The 22,967-nt window shown below is 38.3% G+C and overlaps 1 protein-coding gene across 2 annotated transcripts; it reads right to left on the reverse strand.

Annotated features, from left to right (window-relative positions):
* Window positions 1-2,243: 2,243 nt before the first annotated feature.
* Window positions 2,244-14,974, reverse strand: LOC113120746 (influenza virus NS1A-binding protein homolog A). 2 transcript variants are annotated; one of them, XM_026290766.1, is made up of 15 exons: window positions 14,814-14,974; window positions 10,202-10,448; window positions 9,821-9,945; window positions 9,131-9,300; window positions 8,973-9,048; window positions 8,720-8,893; window positions 8,507-8,632; window positions 6,429-6,536; window positions 4,898-5,024; window positions 4,583-4,810; window positions 4,377-4,498; window positions 4,167-4,293; window positions 3,912-4,043; window positions 3,578-3,751; window positions 2,244-3,503 (listed from the first exon to the last, which is right to left on the reverse strand). In XM_026290766.1, exons 3-15 carry the CDS (start codon window positions 9,929-9,931, stop codon window positions 3,247-3,249), a joined length of 1,932 nt encoding a protein of 643 aa, XP_026146551.1. In that variant the 5' UTR covers window positions 9,932-9,945; window positions 10,202-10,448; window positions 14,814-14,974; the 3' UTR covers window positions 2,244-3,246. The 2 variants fall into 2 exon arrangements, with proteins under 2 accessions (XP_026146551.1, XP_026146550.1); XM_026290765.1 differs by having other exon boundaries at window positions 10,183-10,448.
* Between the last annotated feature and the right edge of the window lie 7,993 nt (window positions 14,975-22,967).

The raw sequence follows: 22,967 nt of genomic DNA on the forward strand, positions 1-22,967 counted from the left end.
TCTGTCCTTGTACCAGCCTGCAGCAGAGTCTCTGTGTCAGTCACATGACTCGGACTTATTATGCAAAAGCATCAAGGGCTATTAGTCTATTTAACAGAAGTATGCCCTAGTTCTTATGTTGTAGTTCTAAACTTTGATATGTTTCTTAAGTGTGTTATTTTTTTGGATTATTTATTCACCTTACTTTATAAGTAATGCCCCCCTTTTCGGGAAAAAATACACTGTTTGAGTGATGATTAAAATATTGTTATAGGTTTGTTGGTGGTTTTGGTGTTTTATACTGAAGAATGCAGAATTACATTTCTGCTGTACCACTTGAAATCCTCCTAATGTCCAGGAGCTGTTGTGGTAACAGGTTATTATGTGTTCAGAAACAGAAGTGTAACTTCATGACGCTGTCTCACACTACAGTCAGTGCTGCGAGTCTCAGTCTCAGTAAGTAGTGAGTGCGACAGTGAGTCATGTGCTAAAAGCCCATTTTTCATGGGTGCCAGTCTAGCTGCTCAAATCCACTAATTTGTTCTGTGATTCTAAGAAGGTACACTAAGTTAATTATAACACCTACACTGTTAGGTCTGATAAGCTGCTGTGATTTCTTATTCTAAGTAATGTCACTGCATATGAAATACCAGCACCAACATGATCCTCAGTCATTTATGACAGATGTTTTTTCTTCTTTGATTTCATGTGGAATGGTATCTGCATAAATATTGTTTACATTTTATTAAAGTTTGAATAGTTCAAAAATAATTTATATTTTACTTTACATCTATTTGCATTTTGATATAAAATTTGCTCATCAATTAATGTTATTTTATTAAAAAAATTTTGTCACATAAAACCTGGGTTTATGGTTTGTAAGGCAGCACTGTGACATCACAAAATGAGAGGCATTATGGGATTATGGGAACCGTGGTGATGTCCCTCTTGAGATTACTCCAATTCTCAGTGACGTTAGCGAGGTAAATGGTGTGCCTGTTCATGGGTCATTGAGGTCAAAAGACATGATTACAGTATTTAAATTAATTTGCGGTATTTTTAATTCTTTAATGGTAGGCACTTGTAGATGGACAAGGAAAATCATATATTATTAATTTTTTTTTAAGTATTTTTTCCATGTCAGCATGAGCCACGAGTTTACCGACAGCAGCTGAGAAGCGAGCGGAACATTTGTGTCGCGCGGAGAACTGTTTTTAAAACCACAAGCTGACAGACAAATCCTATTTGTGTCATACAAGGTACATATAAGGTCTGAGTTCCTCATAGACTAAAAAAAAGGTATAAACTTCAGAAGAAAGTAATGTACTGAAGTGAGTTTGTAAATAACCTTACGTTTGCCACTCCAGTAATAACAAACTGTGTGAAAGTAACCGTAATCGAAAGCGTTCCTCAGCCGTATGAACGTTAGGGGGAATTCTCACAGAATGGTTTTTCGTTTAAAAGTGAAATAAAAAAAACACTCTGCAAGACCTAGAGACGTATTTTTAATAGTCAAAATTATTATTGTAACTTTAGCGCTGCGTTTTTAAGAAGCACCAAATGCAGGAGGTCAACGGTCAAAAGGTCTAGTTTAGGCATGTTATATATATATATATATAGAGAGAGAGAGAGAGAGAGAGAGAGAGAGAGAGAGAGAAAGAGAGAGAGAGAACAGCAATGGAAAACCAGCTGTAGAATGCAAAAACTCCCATTTAGAGTGTAGTTCTTTTGGTATATATTTAACGTATGCTATGAGTACCTAGTCTTTATCAGTCCTCTTTATCTCAAGTACCAGAAGGTCGTTGTAGGAATTTCATGACCATGGCCTAAGTCCAAGGGGTATTCCGTGCCAGAAAATTCCTATAATCCCTCCCGAAGACCTTGTGCCTGTGTGGCTTTTGGCCTACTTCCTGCCAGCACGACTGTCCCGATTGGTCTGGGATTAAGACAGGTACATTTTTGTGAACTGACTGAGGATGAAGTATTGGATAAGAATCCAAGAATCAACCTGTGTTATAAATGGACTGATAATTAAACGATGAACCATAAAATACAGTAATCCAACATCATGGCTAATGGCACATAACATGTTTTTGGCCTTATTTCCCTTTATCTGATCCTCAGCTCATGGATCAACTAATCAGTGGTGTTATATATCCACCAGAATAATATGACATTTACTATAATCATACCAGAATTCAAATCTAGAGATAAAATGTGCAAAACAAGATGCAATTAATAATTTCGAGACACACAAACAGCAATACCTTTACAGGTTGAAATGGTTTATTAGTAAGGAAATATAGGTTCAGAACAAATGTGGTACAGGATTTTCTCCTCCAATCAAGTTATGAGAAAAACTAAACCATGGAGCCAAAAATAATTTTTTGTTGCTTCCAAACGCTAAACACAACACAGGAAATATTAAAAATGTTGGTGTTGAGAAGGACATGAGGATCACCTCACTTGCTTGAATCAGTCAAAACTAAATAAATAGTAACACAAGATCTAGTGAGCAGAAGCACTGAAGTGTGGTCGATTATATGCATGTGAGGGTTACTAAACTGGCACTGATTAAAGTTTATATCCTCATGGGGTTGTGCGTCGACTAGCTCATCCAACTATCTATTGGTTACTTAGCAGAGTATCAAAAATATAAAAAAAGGCCATCTTTAAAGATTGGTACAGTAATCCTATGTCATGGCTAATGATACAAAAAGGAAAGCCATTTGTTTGAATGTTTTGTAAAATAAGGCTTTGTATAAGCATGGAGCTTTAAATGAAGTGAGCTAACAAAAAAAAAAAAATACAAAGCAAACATTCAACCTGAATCACTTCCTTAATGGGTTCAACCAATCAATCCTGTCTTCAACTTGCTAAAAAAAAAATATATATATATATATATATTCAAACCACTCAAATAGGTACACTCAGTATGCAATAAATGTTGGCATTCTTCTTAAAGTGGAAAAAAATAAACAATATATACAACAACAAAAATAAAGTATGCAATATGCAAAGGCTTAATGTTGCTTTCGGCAACCCCAAACAACCCCCACCCACCTCCTCCTAAACACTGTAAAAAAGAAAAAAGTCAGCCTCATGGGTAACTCCTGTAAAAAAGACCCCACGTACCCCACCTCAAAAACCCACCCACCCAACCTCCCGCATACACACAGGACATCACAAAGCACGATTACGTCACTAAGCCTGTTAGTTTGAGTGAGATAACACCCCCACCCCCATTGGTTCCCTGACCACTGGCTCTTAGGAATTGGTGAAGGCATCTGCACTGGGGCTCCACTCGTCTGTTTTAGGGTTGTAGGCCTCAACTGAGTTGAGGAAGTCGTTTCCATCAAAGCCACCAACAGCATAGATGATGTCACTGAGCACGGCCGCACCAGCATTGCTGCGTGGTGAGTTCATGCTCCCCAGCATCCTCCATTCGTTGCGGGCGGGGTCATACATTTCAACGCAACACAGGGCATGAGAGCCATCGAAGCCACCCACCACGAACAGTTTACCTGAGAGAGACGAACATCAGTTACCTCCTTCTACAAGCTGTATGTTCGTATCCCAGCATTAGTCCTATGTTTACCTTTATAGACGGCCACTCCAGCTCCTCTACGGGCTATATTCATTGGGGCAACAAGGGTCCAAGTGTTGTTTTCTGGATTGTAGCATTCCACGCTGTTCAGACAGTTCCAAGATTCTGCTCCTCCGATCACATACATGAAGCCATCCAACTCACACACGGCAGCCTGATGCCTCCCTGTAGGTGCACAAAAATAACGTTGAGAACAGTATTTGCAGATCCGTCAGGCTTTTTATCAATGTAATCCCCGCTGTACGCTTAAGCTGTGATCTTTTAAATGCCCTAAACCCCTGTGGAAGCAATTATAGGGATATTTTTTGATGTCAACGTGACTTACTGATGTTTAAAGGGGCACAGCTGGTCCAGGCCTTGCTCACAGGGTCAAAAACGTCACAGTTCTTCAGACCTTTCTGTCCGCATGGATCTGATCCCCCAACAACATACAACTTGTTGTTCAGAGAGCAGACACCTGAGGAAAGTCAAACAAGCAGTGATAAATCTGAAGCTTTAGATACTGATATTTATTTATATACACATTATGGCCAATTACCAATGAAACAGGAATTGTAAATTCTACAAGTGAAGTTTTTACCTGCATTGCAACGATTGGTCCTGAGCTCTGGCACTTGAGTCCACTCGTCAGCACTAGGGTTGTACGTCTCCCCACAACTAAGTTCATCTGAATGGCCATTGGACCCACCCATTACGTAAAGCTGACCCTGTTTGGATTAAAAAAGTATTTTTTTTTTACCGTGCTTTTGAAGGCTGTATTTTTTAAACGCCCATTTGACCATGTACACACCATGAGCACAGCCATCTGAAATCGAGCCCGTGGAGTCCTCATTGGAGCAATGAAACTCCAGCTGTCGGTCTTCACGTCATAACATTCCACAGTCCTCAAGCACTCCTCCCGATTGTAGCCACCTGAATAATGAATCAGACAGAGTTGCTTAATGAAAGTAAGAGAGCCTTTCACAGATTTCTTTGGACTTTGTGATGACAACTAACCTGCGGCGATGAGTCGGCCATTCAGAGCTGCAATGCCCAGGCCGGAGCGAGCGTAGTGCATAGGTGCCAGCAACTTGTCAGGTTCCTCTTCCAATGGCTGGCCCTCAAAACTCAGGCTCTTGGTCAGACAAGGTGTGGCCGAGGGGGAGGCCTGGGGACTGCTGCGCCCATGCAGAAAGATCACAGACAGCACGCCGTTCAACACGGCCAGACACAGATACGTATTGTCTGTGGGGAGAGAAAGAGGAAGAAGGTGACTTTAAGCAACTGCAGATAAGTCTTGACAATCTGAAGACATCACAGGTGCACACGTACTGGTGGTCTTCTCGGAAGCAATGTATTTCCAATCTTGCTTGCAGGAATGTTTGGCGGATCCAGGGGAGAGGCTGCTAGAGGAGCTGGTGCTCAGCTGTCGGTGTACATTCTCTCGTGGGGGCTTCTTCTGCAAAGGCACAGCGCAGCTACAGACTCCGAGCCCATGGTCCAAATACACACAACCTCACACAGTCCCAGACCCCGTCTAGGTGTAAGTCTGACTTAACAACTTAACAGATGCTTGGCCTGCATCAGGTAAAAGGAATATTCTGGGTTCAAAGCAAGTTAAGCTCGATAGACAGCAATTGTGGCATAATGCTGAATACCACAAAAATTATTTTGACTCATGCTTTTCTGTTAAAGGGGTCATAAACTGGCTTTTTATGTTGTAATGTTCTCTGAGGTTCCTTTATAATGTTATAAATTTTTACATCAAAAAACATTATTTAGAAGTAATAGGCTATTTTCTGTCCTGCTTATCAGAACGCTCTTTGAATAGGATAACAGTTGTGTAATGTTTGACAGCCTACATTCTTCATAGATGGACGCTGATGTGATTTAGGTCAAAAACGCATAAGCTAATAGCAAAGCAGCCAGCAATGTAGAAGCAGGCACTGATCTTCTTACGTGGAGGCGGTGTTTAGCAGCTACACTATTACGTAATAGAGTTGTACATTTCACAAGCTGTCGTTTTAGCAGACTGGCTTCAATTTAAGCTGTTTTTAGACTAACATGAACATTTTGAGTTCTGAAACTTACAAGATGTTTTATACAATAAAATTACCTATTATGTCTAAATATCAAGGAAATTTTGGTTTCTCAGTTCATGATCACTTTTAAAAATGTTAGGTTTTAGTAATTAATGGGCCAATTTGTAAAGGATATGGAGCTTAGAGTTTTTATAAAATTCTCACATTATTCTTTTTTTTAAAGCGTGTGTATTAAATGAGCTTTAAAGTGGCTTAAATCTTTTACAGTCATTTTGGTCATTATGTTGTCATAGCACCAGAGTTGGATATAAAATTACACAGAAAAGATTAGCAAGCAGTTAAAAAAAAAAAAAAAAACTAATCAAATGAACATGCATATTGTTTACATTTTGTGGTTATTCTGGAAAAATACTGGAGCAGTGAAAATTTTAACATTTCCAGATAACAGATTAATAACTTCTATTGTAAGTGCCTTACTGTAATCCAGATTTGTTCTTTTTTTTTTTTTTTAAAGAAGGGAAATATGGAAATACATTTTTGTGATAAACCACAGCACAACCCAGATGCTTTCGAATGAGCTTGTACTGAACCTTGGACTATTCTTTTAACTTGAATCTAATCCCAGAGTAAAGCCACACTATAAGCAGTACTAAAATCCAATCCACACACTTATCACGCACACTTCGTGATCGCTCTAGCTCAAAACGCTCAGACTCAACTGCCCAGCACAACAAAGCAGCTACTCTGCTAGCATAAAATTTTGCGTTTGCTACGGGTCTGCTGCGGTCCAGCCTGAGAAGAGCTCGGCGCTGGTTGTGTACCTGCACAAACTGGATGTGGTCATCCTCAGTGCCGAACATCTCAGCCTGCCCATCAAGCAGGCTCCCATCGAGCAGCTTGTGATCGGCCGAATAGTACAGCGTTTGCACCTGCAAAACACACAGCAACAACAGAACCCATGTGGCTGTCTCCAAAACAACAGAGCACCCAACTACATGGGTCAGGGGAAGAAGGAAAGTTAAGAAGGGAAGGGCCATAGCGCTTGATCACTGCAAGATGCTGGTAAAAAAGCTTCTTAAAGAATAAGAACAGTGTTGTTGTGGATTCAGGAGCATTTCCAAAGATCTTCTGGACTTTTCACTGCACTGAAAACAGCAGAATGTGGATCACAATACTGTTTGCCGCAAAGCATCTTGGGAACCTTCATTTGTCAACAAGTTTGCAGAAGGAAAAAGACAAACAAGCTCCATCAGTGGATGTTCGGCTGTCAGCCATCCTCTCAGCTGAGGGGGTTAGTCAAGTCAGACGTCATCACATAACCTCCAGTACAACACTGGTTAGGGGTTTTCAACTTAACACAGCTCAAAAATGAGTGCTTCATTTAGGAAAAAAAATAAAAATAAAAATCTTGGATTGTCTTCAAGCTTAAATGTTTTTTTCAAAACCAAATATAATACAAAATTCAGTTCAAATAACTCAAAACAATTCCACTAAAATTGGACAAAATGGAACAAAACAACAACAACAACATTACAGCATTTCTGGGTATGGGTAATGGGTACTTGCAGATATATTAAGGAAATAAAATGGCAAAAGCATGGTTGCATCAATGTTTTAAGTGTCTTGCACATTGAGAAAGTATCTGAAGTAAAAATCGTAAGCTATCTTGAACAACTGTGTACAGTGTTAATGCCAAGTGAACAGGACCAGTAGGTGCTGCTGAAATAAAGTGGGCATTTATAGTAGTGTTTTATACAATAGTTTACTGATATCAAAAAAAAAATTGAATTAGAAAAAAAGTAATGTTTCATGTTTCCATGACTGACTGCTGCTGTCACTTCCTGTGCCCATCCTTGCTTGGAATGTGTCCAAAAGCAGTTTAAAAGGAACTGAGAGCAATTTCAGAACATCCCTCTAAGCTGCACCCAGCTCCCACTTCCTTTATTAAGGATGAAACTTACTGTAGGTGCCATCATTAAGCCTTTTATAAAGTCATATCGCTCGGTTTCTTTTCTTTCATTCGTACTTGATCAGTATTCAGGTGTATACTGTGTATGTAATGTTAAATGCCTTTGTGGCATAAAGCATCCGATATTTGTGTGCCAATCATTTGAATATTTCGTACTTTAAGTGCGTGCATGAACAACTGTGTGACATGCTTTGATTTACTTCACATGCGAGTTACCATAGGTGGACTTAAAATGTAAATGTGTTCAACGTGTGGTACTGAAGTGTCATTTTAAAATTAACTGTGTACTGTTGGTGAGTGCATTTGTTTAAAGGACAGGAGCCTAGCGCTCGTTTCGCCACAGCTCCCTCTTGTTCTTTTGTTATTTTCGTTCATTCACGGACTCATTACCCTGGAGGGCCCCAGTCTTGGCTTCTTCAGTCTTGTGAGAATCCTGCTGATGTTTGCTCTAATAAACCTAAGGAGAGATAAATCAGTGGGGAGGAAGAACTGTTAGTGCTGGTTCCCAGAGCAAGCACACTCACTCAAACACTCACACACCTGTTTAGAGAAGAGAGAGATGTCATTGGGACGGCAACATGTCATGTCACTCTCTGCGAGCAGACAGAGTAGCTGCAGTTACTGCACAGCACTGAGCATTCAGGAGGCTTTTAGTTTGGCTCACCTGGACTACCCATTCGCCTTTGCGGAGGGTGTAACAGCCCTCCGTTCTGTACCTAAATGTATATTCTTTAAGGCCCGGGGTGATTTGAGTATGAAAGGGGAGAGGAAACAAAAAAAATATATATGGAAGGCAGAGAAAACAAACCTATCCAACCTCTACCATTAAGATGGCTGGTGTGACCTGTTAGATCTGTGAATGGGATGAATTACGAAGGGGAGGAGGGGAGGGAACGGAGAGAGGAGCTCACAGTGGAGTGCAGTGCTCACCTCCTCCATCAGTCGCTCCAGGGGTTCGCCATTTTCCCACAGGCTGCGCTGCACCCAGCCAATCACCTTGGAGTATAGCTTGCCATTACTAGGCAAGGTCAAGTTATCATCCAGCATCACCTCCAACTACAAACCAGACCACAAGAGTATGTATTAAGCACAAGAACACAATAAAGATTAGTACATGACCTAAAAGGGCAAAGGTCAGCTCACCTTAAGGCGTGGTAGCTTGAGAAAATCCTCTTGCTCAGACACGTCCAGAAGATGCTCCTGGATATAGCTGTCGATCTTGCCCAGCAGACGCCAATCTCCCATGCAGCTGGCAAAATTGCGATAGGAGATGGCACTCTGGGAATCCATCTTGGAGAGAAGATAGTCGCCACAGATCTGGGAGCAAGTACAATAGACTTGGTTAGAGCTTATTCTCAAGTAAAACGGTCACAAAACACATGCTTGATTAACCTACCTGCTTCACTCTGTCCATTTTGAGCCGTTTGGCTGCAGAGTAAACCTCCTTAACTAGCTCTTTATCTGCCTTCAATCTGCAGAGAGTAAAAGCAGATATCAGAAAACATTGGAAAGCCACTAATATGGTAGAAAATGTGCGGTATAATGGTCTCTTACTGGGCAGTGTAAGCATAGTTGAGAAGGATCTCGACAGCCTCAGGGTCCAGATCCTCAAATTTCACATGAGACACACCATGAGGTTCCAGGTCGCTGTTAAAGATTTCAAACAGATATGGACTGCAACAAGCCAGTACTGCCCGATGAGCCATCAATTCATGGCCACACACCTACAGAAGTAAAAGGACAAAGGTTAACCCCGTTTTTACAAATTTATACATTTTTGTGATAAACCACAGCACAACCCAGATGCTTTCCAATGAGCTTGTACTGAACCTTGGACTATTCTTTTAACTTTAACTTCTTTTCAGAACTAATTGTTTTAACATCGTAACAAACAAATAGGCACTTTTTATGTAATTTAATACATTTTGATTTTACTTTACATACAATAAATCAGGATTTTCAGATAAGGGTGCATGGTCATTTAAATGTCATCAAAAGTATTTTTTTGATACGAAAGAAAATAACCTTGAGAATTAACTATTAAATCTGTTCAGATCATGTTAAAAGTCTTTGAAATATTTTGAACTTAGAGGGTTGGGCTTTGTTTGTTAATGAGCGACATATGGCTAAAGGCCATTCAAAGATCCAGGACCCACATATAACGAAACACCCTCTTCCCTTAGTCATGTTTCAGCAGTCTCATAATTACACGGAAAATAATAAGGTTAAAAAAGGGTGTGTTACCTGTAGTCTCACATCACAGAACTGTCCATTCTTTCTAAGGGCGTTCATCTTGGCCACAGTGGAATCCAGGAAACTTTCGTCCTCAAAAATCAAATATCCGTTGGGAATCATTTTGGAAATTAGGCCTTTGCAAAACAGAAACAATAACATGCTTAAGTCAATTTTGAGATTTTACTTCAAATATCTATCCCACACTGCATATCTTACATAAACACATTACCCACGCATACAACTGCACATGAAATACAATGTATAACTCATTTTAGCTGCTGGCTAGAAAGCTGTCGGAGTCTATAATCACTTTAAATCCATCCTATTGTGCACGCATAATAGTCAGCCTCATGTATAATTCATGCACTTACCTAATACCAAATGACGTACGTCTGGGAGAGATAATTTACTTGGGAAAGCCGTAAAAAGGCACGAGTGAAGTAGGACCAGGAATGGGAGTGCCAAGATCTTCCTTCACTATGAAGTGGATGGTAAAGGCAATGCCAGGCAACCAGTGGGCACAGCAGGGGGTCAGAGGTGACTCAAACTCTCAGGCTTAGAGTGACTGCAATCAAGTCCTTGCGTGTCCCGTTGGCTATAGACTCAAACCCTTTCTGTGTTGATTGTGCATTATAACCTGCAAAACAAATAACAAACAAGGGGTTGTGATGACTGATCTCAGGAACACTGATCACATCAATGGCAATTACTCGCACGTCAATAGCCACAACATCTAATGCTGATTTGGAATGAACTAACAGAAATGAAAGGTTCACATGTTGCCCAAGGGCAGATGCGCTGGCGATCACAAACTGACCCAGCTTTACGCTACTGATCGCTTTCATGGAGTTAAACACGTGCCTTATTCGGGATCAGCCTTCACTCCTGCTGCACAGTCAGTTCAAATTAATCTGGATAGAATCATTCTCATACAGACTTAATTCAAGAAGCTTCCTAAATCTCAGGACATGTTATCTGACCCTCTGTTAACTCTTCTCTTGGTCAGACCATTTCTTCAACACTCACACAGATTCCTTAATCCAGGCTCTACCACACCCACATGCTTCTGGAATGCACCACAGGTCTTTCAAAACCCTTTTAGTTAGCAGAAGGTCAAATTTTAGGGGCGGAGGATGGTCACACAAACAAAAAATGTACTTAGTCAGGAATTTTGATGGATTTATCACCTTCCCACAGTGATGCGGCTACAGCTGTGTGTGGATGGAAAAATGCAGAAGCGAAAAACAAATGAGCTCCAATAAGTGGAATCCTCATGCTTTACATGAAAACCTGCTAGTATTTTTCCACTCATGTCCTTTTATCGATTCCAGCCTCAGTCGATGCAAATGCTCCAAGAAGGCAGTGGAGGACTTTGGATAATCTGCTCATCCTCTCTTGCTCTATCCTCCTCAGGGGTTGATTATTGAAAACAGCAATCGGAAAATCCTAGGCCTTAATTTACCTCATCATAGGGATGCTTCCTCTTGGAGATAAGTGGCACTGGAAAAACACTTTCAAGCACTAGGATAAGTAAAAAGACCACGGAAGCACTGAATTATGATTTTTATGGGAACTCTTTCTAATGCCCTTCCTGTTTCAACGGTCTACACTGGAGTTTAGTCCACTAAATCTCACATATAAATTAATCCAAACACTTTCCTCCTTAGAAAGAAAAAAAAAAATCAAAGAAAATATATTTGAGAAAAATCTTAAATTTATTTAAAAGATATTTAATACATGCACTTTTTTTTTTTTTATTAAAGTTTGAGTCACACCTCATTTTAAAAACGGAATTAAATTTGTCTTGTCATTAAAAGGTTACTTTATCTGATATTTTATGCAATGACCTTGACATATTTTAGGACAAAAACAGCGTCATGTCATTTCCACTCACTGATAAGTCTGAACTGTCCAGTTTCTAACTAGTGACCTTGATCTGAGAGCCGTTGGTCCACTTGTAATGGAATCGGGGACTGATACTTTAAACCAAGGCATTTACAGGTCAGACAGCAGATAAAGCCTATGGTGACTTCGCAGCTTCAGACGGACTCATGAATCCGTTCAATGTGTAGCAGCAACCACAGCATCCTCACACAATTACTGACAGAGTCAAGGGTGAAAAGACAAAAAAGGTGGGCAGATACTGAAATGTGTGGTGGCAGAAAACACTCTGAAAGTGTTTTGTGCATATAGTCTTTTTGGCCCCCTCTGGCATGCAGCAAACAGCATGCATAGTCTTTTGGCCCCCTGGCATGCAGCAAACAGCATGCCCAGTCGGTAAGCGTGGGACAGACAATGAGGCGAGAGAGAAAGAGGAGAATGGGCTGAAACACACAGCAACAGTTGTTCTATTGACTCTGCAGAAGTACTCAACAGATAACCCAGAATGAGCAACAACTTATGTATCGTTTAAGGCCATACAAAAAAAAAAAAAAATCTAATTTAGGCTATAGAGGACAATGAGTTCCTTGCATGCATTTGTATATAATTCAAACTGCTCTTAGTCTACACTATGACAATAGGCAGCATTTGTAATTATAATGGTCTCCGTCATAAGACCCCTTTCTTGCAAGTCACGCTTTCTCTCTGGGAACTCATCCAGCTCTAAGAAAAAGGTGAACTACATTAGTCAGAGTCAGAAACACACAGGCTTGCTAACATTTAGATATTTGCCTGATTTTTCTGGCCCTGGAAGTATAAATAATAACATGTATTTTATGGAGTTGACAAATCAATCACTCAATGTACCTTTGAGGTAATGAATGGCTTGCACAACAGTGAATCTGCACAAAATGCGCTGGAAGGGAAGTGGATGTGCAACTACAGAAATAACATTATGGTCAAATGGTTGTGCAAGATCATGAGAAGCTGAGGAAAAGGCATGCAGAAAATTAATATCATAAAATCATATTCAGATGTGCACTAAAATCGGAGCCACATTTCCAGGGGGTTACATAACACCTGGCAAAATCAGTGATTTATTCTCTCTCGGTCTAAACGTAAAAAAAAAAAAAAACACTGCTACTCTTTCCATAAAAACTCAGGCAGCAGACTGCTCCATCTTAATAATTACAGTTCAATACTTTTTTTATAGATTCTATTTTTTAACTGCTTTGTGAATTAATAGATTGCATTCGGAGAGAAAAGGGCAACAAAGCTACTGTTTTTATCTTGGCTTCTTGGTTTTTATCTCTGCCCCTCTCTAATGAAATACTAACCTTTATGGGAAAAGGTTAATAGGAGAACACAATTTAAACATTGAGCTAACCGAGCCACCGGATGAGCTCACGCATGAGAACAGACTGGAAAATGTAATAATCGTTCAACATATGGAAAAAAACACGTTTGAAAGGGAAAGAGACCGAATGCTGATTTAATTCACAGTGGCCATCACAGAAAATGTCTCCCAGTGATTCACATTAACCAACCACAAAACACACAACAGAGGAAAGGCAGTTAAATAGCTAAGTACTTCTTTAAAAAGAAATTTAAATAAATAGAGCTATACAAAAAACAGCATCTTAACCCTTAAGAATATATGTATCAAAATACACAAGGTAATGTCTTAGTTTAAGGAGCACATGATTTGCTGCATTCATTTCCCTTACAAATGAAGCACTGCGGTGACAATTAGGTCATAGGTCATCCATAGTCAGATGTGGAGGTATGGAACGGAAAAGGATTTGCAAGAAGCGAAACTGCAGCTTCCTGTGACTTGCAAATGGGATTGTGAAATATGATATGACTAAAGATTTTATGTGTAAAACCACAGTAAATTATATGTACTGTGTGAGAGCGCGCACAATGTTTGTGCGACAAAAGCAACAAAATAAAAAATACAAATAACAAACGTTTTTAATTTTTTTGAGAACCGCTGCTTAATAAAACTGTGAAAATGCTAAAATAATTTAAACTGTACAATTATTAGATATTAGATGAAAGGTATGAAACCATATGGTGTATTCAATCAAATACGCAAGGACACATTTTCTATGGGTTACGCCCCTTTAAATCCACGAAACCTGATAGGCCAGCATGCATGATGCGATTGGCTACAAGAAGTGTCCATTAACACGCCTCGTATTTCCCGCACAATGAAACTTGCACCATACAGAGCCAAAAATATTTCTGAGCCCCTCGTCCAAGTCTACGATCAAATCCATAACTGGGTCAGTAGGACCTGGTCGTTATTTTACCATCTTCATCACAAAAGATAAACAATGAGGTAAAATGTACGTTGTGCGTCTGCTTTCTATGAACCACACTAGTCACTCTGTTTTAACCTTGACAACTGTCCCGTCTTGGTTTTCTTTAATCTATTATTACATTTATACCTTGGTTTACGGTGAAGTACAGAATAATTATTTGATTTTAAGAATATAAAAATATTTGCCTTGTAAGCACACAATAATCAGGACAAAGGCACAATCAAATTTGACAGAAAAAGTGTATGAAGCCCATTTTATTATTAAACGGGAAAAACGACATGACCGTAACGTTAAATAAACTGCCTGACCAGCGAATACTGAATGTGCAATATTTCAGCCCTTACAACTATAAATGATTAATGATGACAATGCAATTGATTTAACTGTAAAACCCCATGTTTTTCTTTCTATACGTTTTATTCTCTTAATTATTCGTTACTAATAATAAACAATTATTTATTTAATAATCAATGCTTCGTTGGAGACTTATTTTAAACGTACAATGTACAAATCCAACTAAATTAAACATTTACAAAATCACGGTTTGCTGCGCGCTGCAAAACGTTGAACTCATGCGAGCTTTCTGATGCGAGCAACGCATGCGTTTATGAAGAGACGGAAGAGAGCAGCAGACTACAATGCACCATATGGCAGTCGCGCGAGTACATACAAGTGTAACGTTAGTGGAATACAAAATAGCAACGTACAAGCAAATAATCATAAAAAAGTCATAAATAAAGAAAACGTGTAGGCGCCGTGAATCTTCAAACAATGCTGATAAGCTTGATTCCTACCTGATCTGTTTGACGGTAGACGATAGTAGACATATTTAAGGTCAATTCAGAGCTGTTGGTTGTGGATTGCAAAAGCAAAAGATATGGCACGTTTCTGCGTCCGCACAACCCTGTCGTTCCGGGTCTCGAGACTGATAGATCGGTGAGCGAGCTTTGACAGCGATGCTGGAGCACGCTTCTAACAAAAGCCACGGGGCTGAATAGTGTGTGACGTAAGGCTTAGAGCTCCGCCTGCGGAAAAGTACCGACGGACTGTGAGGTGAGGACGGACCCCGGAGTCAGGTGAGAACGGCTTGTAAAACTAGTCTGGGTTGAGACATGGCTTTTTAAAACATTTTTTTCACTGCATGTATCTCATTTGCTTTAGGCATTTCATCATTCTTGAAGAGTTCTCCAACGGAGGGGCGTGGTCCACTAGACGACATCCCTTCACGGGGCCTTATATTCTTTTTAACTTAACCTATATTCAATTATTCTAACTTTAGGGGCTTAACCTTAATTGAAACCCAGCTAGTAGTTTAACAAAATGTAAACTGACAATTCTTTATTTTTCATGTTAAAAAAAATGCAAACCTTTTTCTAAATAGTAGTCTTTATGGAAATCTGCTTCCCTGGGGGAAAATAAAAGGTAATTTTGACTTTCATCTCTCAAATTTACTTTTCCTCAGAACTCTGACTTTTTCTCTCTGAATTCTGAGTTTAGGTTTCGCAATACTGTTTTTTCTGCCATGGAATAAAAAATAAAAAAAGATTTTCTGCATTTTATCTCGCAACTCAGACATTTTTTTCTTGCAATTGCAGGTTCATATCCTACTATTCGTGATTACTATTTTATAGTCAGCTGTAATGAACTTCTGTAGTTTTTAATGATAAACCATTCTTTTTTTTTACCTCATTTTATGAAATATATCATAATTATATTAATCCTTTGACACTACTAATTTCTGAGGGCGAGGCATTCAAAAATATTTTTTAGAGGACCTTAGGTCAAAAAGGTTAGAACTTCATGGCTTTGAAACAAACATTACCTGTATTTTCCTCTCATTTTCAATTTTGCCTTAGGCTTTACACACCCAGTCAGTGATTGTAGGGTGATAATCTTTGCATGTGGTCACTGGCCAGAAAGCTTTTGTATATGGTCAAAAATGAGTGAATGATGATTGTCCTGATAGCTCTTACAGTATATCGAGACCTCCATTACCATATCATATATTGCACTCCTTCACCTCCCCATGTGTAAAGAAGCTTAGCTTGTTCTGTGATGCAGGAGTGAATGACGTCAGAGCCAACATTTCCTCATTATCCACTCTTTCCTGCACAGGTAAGACTCTCTGCCTCAGCCAGCGTTGTAAATCTTAATTGGATTAATGGATCAGCGGCACGACTATAGACACATGAGACCAAGGCAATGCTAAGCTGCCCATTCTGTAACTGCCAGCCAGTGTAATGCACTGACCGCACAATGCCAGTAACAGAGACTCTAGAAACATCCTGGCCTTTGTGTACAAATCCTCACCAACAACTGAACTGAAAAGCGATTCTCGACATACGGATCAGGTTTTTTAAAACAAAGTTGTAGGCATAACTAAAAGGACAGGATAAACTAGAGAGCCTGTCTACACACATAGATGTTGTGGCCCTTTCAGAGGACCGGTGTCTTCCAGGGGCCAGAGATTGGGCTTGTTATCTTTGTTGTGGTGTAACTATTGTAATTTGTGGTTATTTAAAGTGTTGACCCATTCCTAAGCAACATGACTGTTCGTGTGTCCGGAATAATGCTGCTTTGCACAAATAATTCTGGATCTCATATATTTTTCAAATATTTTATACTTGCAACATATCAGAAAAACGTTGGCCTTCTGTGTGGAATACACATTCATACCTCTATGTGTAATATTTGTGAATTTGGAATAGTTAATCTAATCACAAATAAAGTGTTGCATAACCATTTGCACCCTTTTATTAATGAGAGCAGATATGAAGCATATGTGTCGCCCTCTAGAACTTTTTGAGACTGATGAGATTTATTGTGTCAGTTCTGACCTGTCGCCATGTTCTTGTCCCTTCAAGTTACATGGCCAATCTGAATCCTCATGCATAATTGGATCATTTAATCATAGTGTGTGTGTGTGTGTGTGTGTGTGTGTGTGCACGTGGGTATTATGAGGTTGGCTCATCTGAAATCCTCAGGCTCAGTCTACTGGCACAGATGTGTTCTGACAGCAGCAGTATTAATATTTCAGGTGAGAAGCAACGTCTCATAACGGCAACTAACACGTGAGGCATCTGGGGAATGTTCCTAGCAGGACTTTGAATCAGCTCAGCTCCAAAAAATAGAAATAGATTTTTATTTTTGCAGAAGGAATGCTCTGAAAGGAAATATGACTGTGGAGAATGAAAACATGCAAGTCATTGTCACAATAGCATGCTAGATGTTTGAGTGTGATTTTACATTAATAAAACAATTTTACATTATAATGGTTTTATGAACCATTTACTTCGTGAATGAAGCCCAGGTGCTGTAGTTTCTTTGCCACTAACCGCATGGATTTGATAGAATGATGACTTTTCAAACACGTTTCCAGAACAGTCCCCATGTCTTCCATTAGTTGCAAAAAAAACAAATGGCTTTGTCTCAAATTCATGCTGTTAGCTCAGCCAGTGTTGCCATTTTGGACTTGTCAGGATGCTCAAACTAGAGCCAGTATACTTTTTTAGGTAAATTAACCTGCAGGTCACTTAGTTATAGGTGTCACTGTACATTAACCTGGCATGAGAGAAGTTTTTAAAACATGTACAATTATTATACTTAATAATTAATGAGTCTTTAAGACTAAGATTTCATTAAAAAAATGTTAATATAAAATATAAGGCACTTTAATGTTAAGTGTAAGTGCAGATACAAAAAAGATAGTTTATATGGGTAAACTAGTTTAGTAAAAACTAGGTCATGTACTGTGTATGGCAGTGTACTGTATGAAGACATAATACATAATGTATGCGTACATACTGTACTACTCTTAGAGAAGCTGGCATATCTGTATTTTTTTTATATTGAAGTGTAATGATGTCTCTATCAGGTGAGTTACTGAGATTTAATACACAACAGGTTTACAGAATGAGTTGAGTCATTCTCACAGAGTAAACCTTTGTTTTCCATACAGGTTCATGGCTTAAATTATTGGAATTTTTATTTATTTATTTTTTTAATTAACGCTTAAGAAATATACAGCATGGGTTGTGTCCATGGAACGTAATAACTTTCCAGGGTGTACTGAGGACCGCATCCATGTATGTTATATCCCTATGGATACAAAATCAGTTCATAACATGTTTTTAACAATCTCCCTCAAGTAACTCATCATAATCCTCTGTAGTCTTTAAATATATTCCAGCTGATGATTTGTGGGTTTCATTACTCTGATTAAAATTGCCCGAGTGTTAATTTAAAATGCCACCAATTGAGAACCATAAATAAATCAGCAATGAATAAGGGTCTATCCCTATTGTTTTACGTCTTAAAATGGCTCATTAGACTTATGACTTGCAGGCATCCTGTAGGATCTATGACATGTCTGCAGCCAGGACATTAATTCAGCAGTAACCGCTATCTGACATATTTATTGTTTATATTGAGCAGTTGAATATAGCTTGTCTAATTTCATTATTCTGCAGGGCTGGTCATTATTCACTTAGAATTGTATTGAAGATATCAGAGAGTAATCATAACGAAATGTATATTGTCAGTTTTGAATTACAGAATAAAATGATCCTGTCTCACAATGAAATTATATCTTGACATCATTATTTGCAGATGAAGAATTGCTCATACATTTTTCTAGGAGTCTATATAAACTTGTTTCGGTAGTCTTGTTCATTAAAAAAACATTTGAGTGGGTTGTGAGTTTTATTCTTAATTTTTAATGATAACATTTGTTTTTACTATTTTATGAAAGCAAGGCTGATGTAAAGACATGGGATAAGCACAGCATGTTTACTTACTAATGAATTTGTATCCTTTATATAGAGTAGAAGATTCTTTAACTGGGTCATAACTGCTTAAAAAAATATAAATAAACAAAAAATTTATGTATTTTTTTTCTGCCTTTCTGCATTTGCCTTCCTGGGTGTCAAACTAATTAACACACACATGCAGGTTAAGTGTAAAGAAATTGTAAGTCATTATACATAATAAAAAAAAAATCTGTTTCGTTAATTTTATTGTTTTCATATTATGTTAAGCATTGTAATAGCATTGCAATTAGAGAGAGAGAGAGAGAGAGAGAGTGTGTGTTCTAGTCAAGTCTTGATTATTTATATAACACTTTATTATTTATATTTGCAATGCAAAGTGTGTCAATGCAGCTTTACAGGCATGTTCTAGCATGTGTCTGTGTGTAAGTTTGTTTTATGTATTTGTTTAACCTGTATTTGTTATCAGCCTTTGGACTTTTATCACCCCCCGTTCTTAAAGGTGTCATATGATGCGATTTAAATTTTTTCTTTCTCTTTGGAGTGTTACAAGCTCTTGGTGCATAAAAAAGATCTGTAAAGTAGCAAAGACTAAAGTCTCAAATCCAAAGAAATATTCTTTATCAAAGTTAAGACTCTGCCACGCCTCCCTAAAACATGCCCCCACATGTCTATGTCACTATGTGGAAATATTTGTGTAATGGCGCCCAAATGTTCACGCAAAGAAAGAAGGCGTGGTTTCAGTAACTGCAGTTAGCGTTGAAGCAGCCATGTCAGGGAGATACTGTGTGTATCTAGGTGAAAGCAAAAGCACTTTCTTTGGCCTTCCGAAAGCAGATGCATTTAGGAATCTTTAAGAATCTTACTACAGAACAGAAACACATTTTATGAACATTTTATGAACATTTTCTGACATTGCGCCCACAATCTGGCGCTTCTGAATCAGCTACTGTAAGTATGTTTTGTTATTAGTTTAAGTATTTGCTATTGACTGTTCAAATGCATGTGTGTGTGTGTGTGTGTGTGTGTGAGAAAGAGAGAGAGAGAGAGAGAGAGACAGTCACACAGTGGAGTCAGCTGTCTTAACCGTCCATGTCTTGTGTACTGCAAACACATACAAGCTTCATCACTGTGTCTGTCACTTCACTCTGTTCCACTTTCGAGCTTGAACTGATGGTAAAACTAAGGACATTATTAACTGTCTCCACATTTATTTTGAAACATGAAGCTCACAATTATGGAAAGGGGCGTTACATTTAAGGCGAGTGCTTGCAGTGTTTGGCCAATCTCAATTCACAGGGTCAGTTGACCAATCAGAGGAGACTGCGCTTGTCAGAAGGAGGGACTTTGTAGAAAACAATGCGTTTGAGAGAGGCGGGGCATAGAGGGAATACAATAATGTAGAGTTAGATGATCTTGTTAGATCAGCACCTTCATGCTTTAATATGGTTGTATATTTGGTGAATACAAATATTTATAAAATGATTGCGTGTTCTGTCTCACAAAAAGGAAGGAAGCTGGGGGCCTTAACAGAGGTGAATTTGTCATATTAAAAATCATGTTAGTAACTGCAGTAATACTGAATACTATTTTAGCTCACAGCTGGTTTGATAGGACTATATGGAGGAATCAGTCTGCAGTCACTGCTGCTGTCTAAGGACACTACCTTCCCCTTCATGAATACCGCTGTGAATTTCACGGTCTCTCCATTCTTTCATTGTCTCACTATTGCAGAGCAGTGATTCTTCCATTATGCTGCATTGCTGAAACTTTAGATGTTTGTTGTGTGTAGAATATGTTGGATGCACAAGTGTAGAACTTGAAAGATGTTATGAATGTTTTTATAAAGTCCTACTGTCTTCATCTGTTTAGAATGTGCAGGCAGGATTTACCATGTTTACATTTGAATATATATATATATATATATATATATATATATATATATATATATATATATATATATATATATATATATATATTGTATTATTGTATTATTATTGCATTTTAGTGACTAAATATTTACTAGATTCTCTAGCTCTAAACTGTTAAAGATAGCTAAATATGAGAATAGGGATTGCTTTCAAATGAACTGGTTAACGAGGAAAAAATCGAAATGTGAGAGTAAGAACACAGTGTTTATTTGGCTCAGGTCTGTCTAGTTGGCAGTGAAGTTGCACATGCAATTCAAGGTGAAGTTAAAAACAGTGATCCATTGATTCCTTGGGGGAAAAAGTGGACTGTTAACTGAACAGCTAAACTATTTTTACAACAGCTGAGCTAACACTGCTGTAAATGCAGTTTTACTTATTATTCCCCAACCTTCATAGCCTATGAAACAATGTCTGCTTAGTCACTCACTGACTGGGCAGCAGCTTAGCTTCCTTAAGTTTCAGACAGAGCCTGTATCTGTGTCTCTTTTTTGTGGTTATTTGTCTAGTTTACTGTGTCCACCTTCCCTTGGATGCCCTTGGACCAGCCAGCATCCTTGTTCTACTAAACCCTTCCCTTTTCCATTGATCGTGGTTAGTGGGTCAGAAATTTGCTCACACACTTTAGAGCTGTGCTGCTCGCTGTTGGCCTTGAGCCACCAGACGTGTTTACCTTGCCAGACCACTATAGTAGCACTAGAGAAACATCACTTACAGAAAAACATTGAGACCTGTGAGCTCCATTAAGAGCTCCATATCTCCATGACGATAAGACTTTAGATTTTTGCTATTTATATTTAGTTCCACTGAATAAGTCTGAGAACGCACACAGTCACCAAGCTTTTAATTCAATTACAAACTCTCTCGTCTGCCATCTTTATTCTTCTTGTACTTTCTCCCTCTCTTTCTTTCCACATTCACTCGCTCACCCCTTTGGTTGTACTTGAACTTGAAATTAATTAAGGTTTACATGACAGTATAATTAAATGCCCACCTTGGGATTTTACAAAGAATTTGTTATTCATTTAATTCGCATTTCATTCTTCCATTCACATGTCCCGACATGACAGGAGTTTGGATATTAAAAGATGTTGTTCACAATTATGTTTTTTTAATATTTACAAGTCTGAAACGGCAATGAGAATAAATTGGTCAGTCATAATCTATTTGTCTTAACCAGTGTTGATGTTTTGCAGTTTTTCCTTCATCACGTTTTGTATTTTGACAAATATGTTTTTTTTTACATTTGTCAATATTTTTTCATGTCATTATTCATTTATTCTGACTTGATTGGCAACTTTCAATATATTTAACACTTAAATTACCTAGAACTGCACAAATAAACTAAATATTCAAACATTTTGTATAATATTTATCCAGTATATATATTATATTTAGTCATGTACCCATATTTAATAACATCAATTAAACATTTCTTGCAAGTCTATCATTACTCCCAGAAATAGCAATGTTTAGGAAAACAATATGTGACATTTGGTGTGGAACAAATGCAACTCCATGTTACATGATCCAAGCTTTATTATCCCTTTTATAATACATCCTATTCTTAGATGTATAAAAATCCTTAGATTACTGTTGGAATATTTGTTTGTCCAAATCTCAGTGGTGTGTTCGAAGTAAATCTACTATTTCTGAAAGCAGCAAAAAAGCACTCCTTGGTTTAAACAAATCTAATCACCTCAATGATCAAATCAATCAAACCAAAACTAATTGTAGAAATTACACACTCAGGGAAACAATAGGAATGCTTTCATTGGCATTTGAAGAGTTCAACAGCCCAAACACTGGACACATTTGTGCTTGTCATCAGCCATCCTATCAAACTAAATAAATCAATGTTCTATAGGGGGCCCAGCTATTTCTATGGTTACCCAATACAGACGTCATTCCCCATCTCAGAGAGGGTGAGGTCAGATCATGTGGTGTGTGGTTATGTAATTCAGGATGCCACATGTGCACAAACACAGGAAACACTTTCTCAAATGTGGATCAGTACATTCATTTAGAGCGTTGATTCAATATGATACGTAACGCATATTTCATGAGCACATTTTATTAAGCTAAAGCCACCACATTGTCTCAGCATTCATTTTAAAGCATTGGAATAGCAATAACAATGCAATCATAATTCCAATGAAATTTAAAATAGCACAGGGAGATGATAGGCTGTCCTCAACATAGACAGCCATGAAAAAAAGCTGATGTAACAATGTGAATGAAAAAAACGTGTAAT

This window comes from Carassius auratus, chromosome 20 (assembly GCF_003368295.1).
Source record: "Carassius auratus strain Wakin chromosome 20, ASM336829v1, whole genome shotgun sequence".
Classification (NCBI taxonomy): domain Eukaryota; kingdom Metazoa; phylum Chordata; class Actinopteri; order Cypriniformes; family Cyprinidae; genus Carassius; species Carassius auratus.

Excerpts from the sequence above, each read along its gene's own strand:
- LOC113120746 (XM_026290766.1), bottom strand. The coding sequence starts at position 9,931 with ATGATTCCCAACGGATATTTGATTTTTGAGGACGAAAGTTTCCTGGAT. Across the intron at positions 4,294-4,376 it reads TTCAGATGGCTGTGCTCATG|GGTCAGCTTTACGTAATGGG; the intron begins GTGTGTACATGG and ends TAATCCAAACAG. Across the intron at positions 3,752-3,911 it reads CTGTGCCCCTTTAAACATCA|GGAGGCATCAGGCTGCCGTG; the intron begins GTAAGTCACGTT and ends GTGCACCTACAG.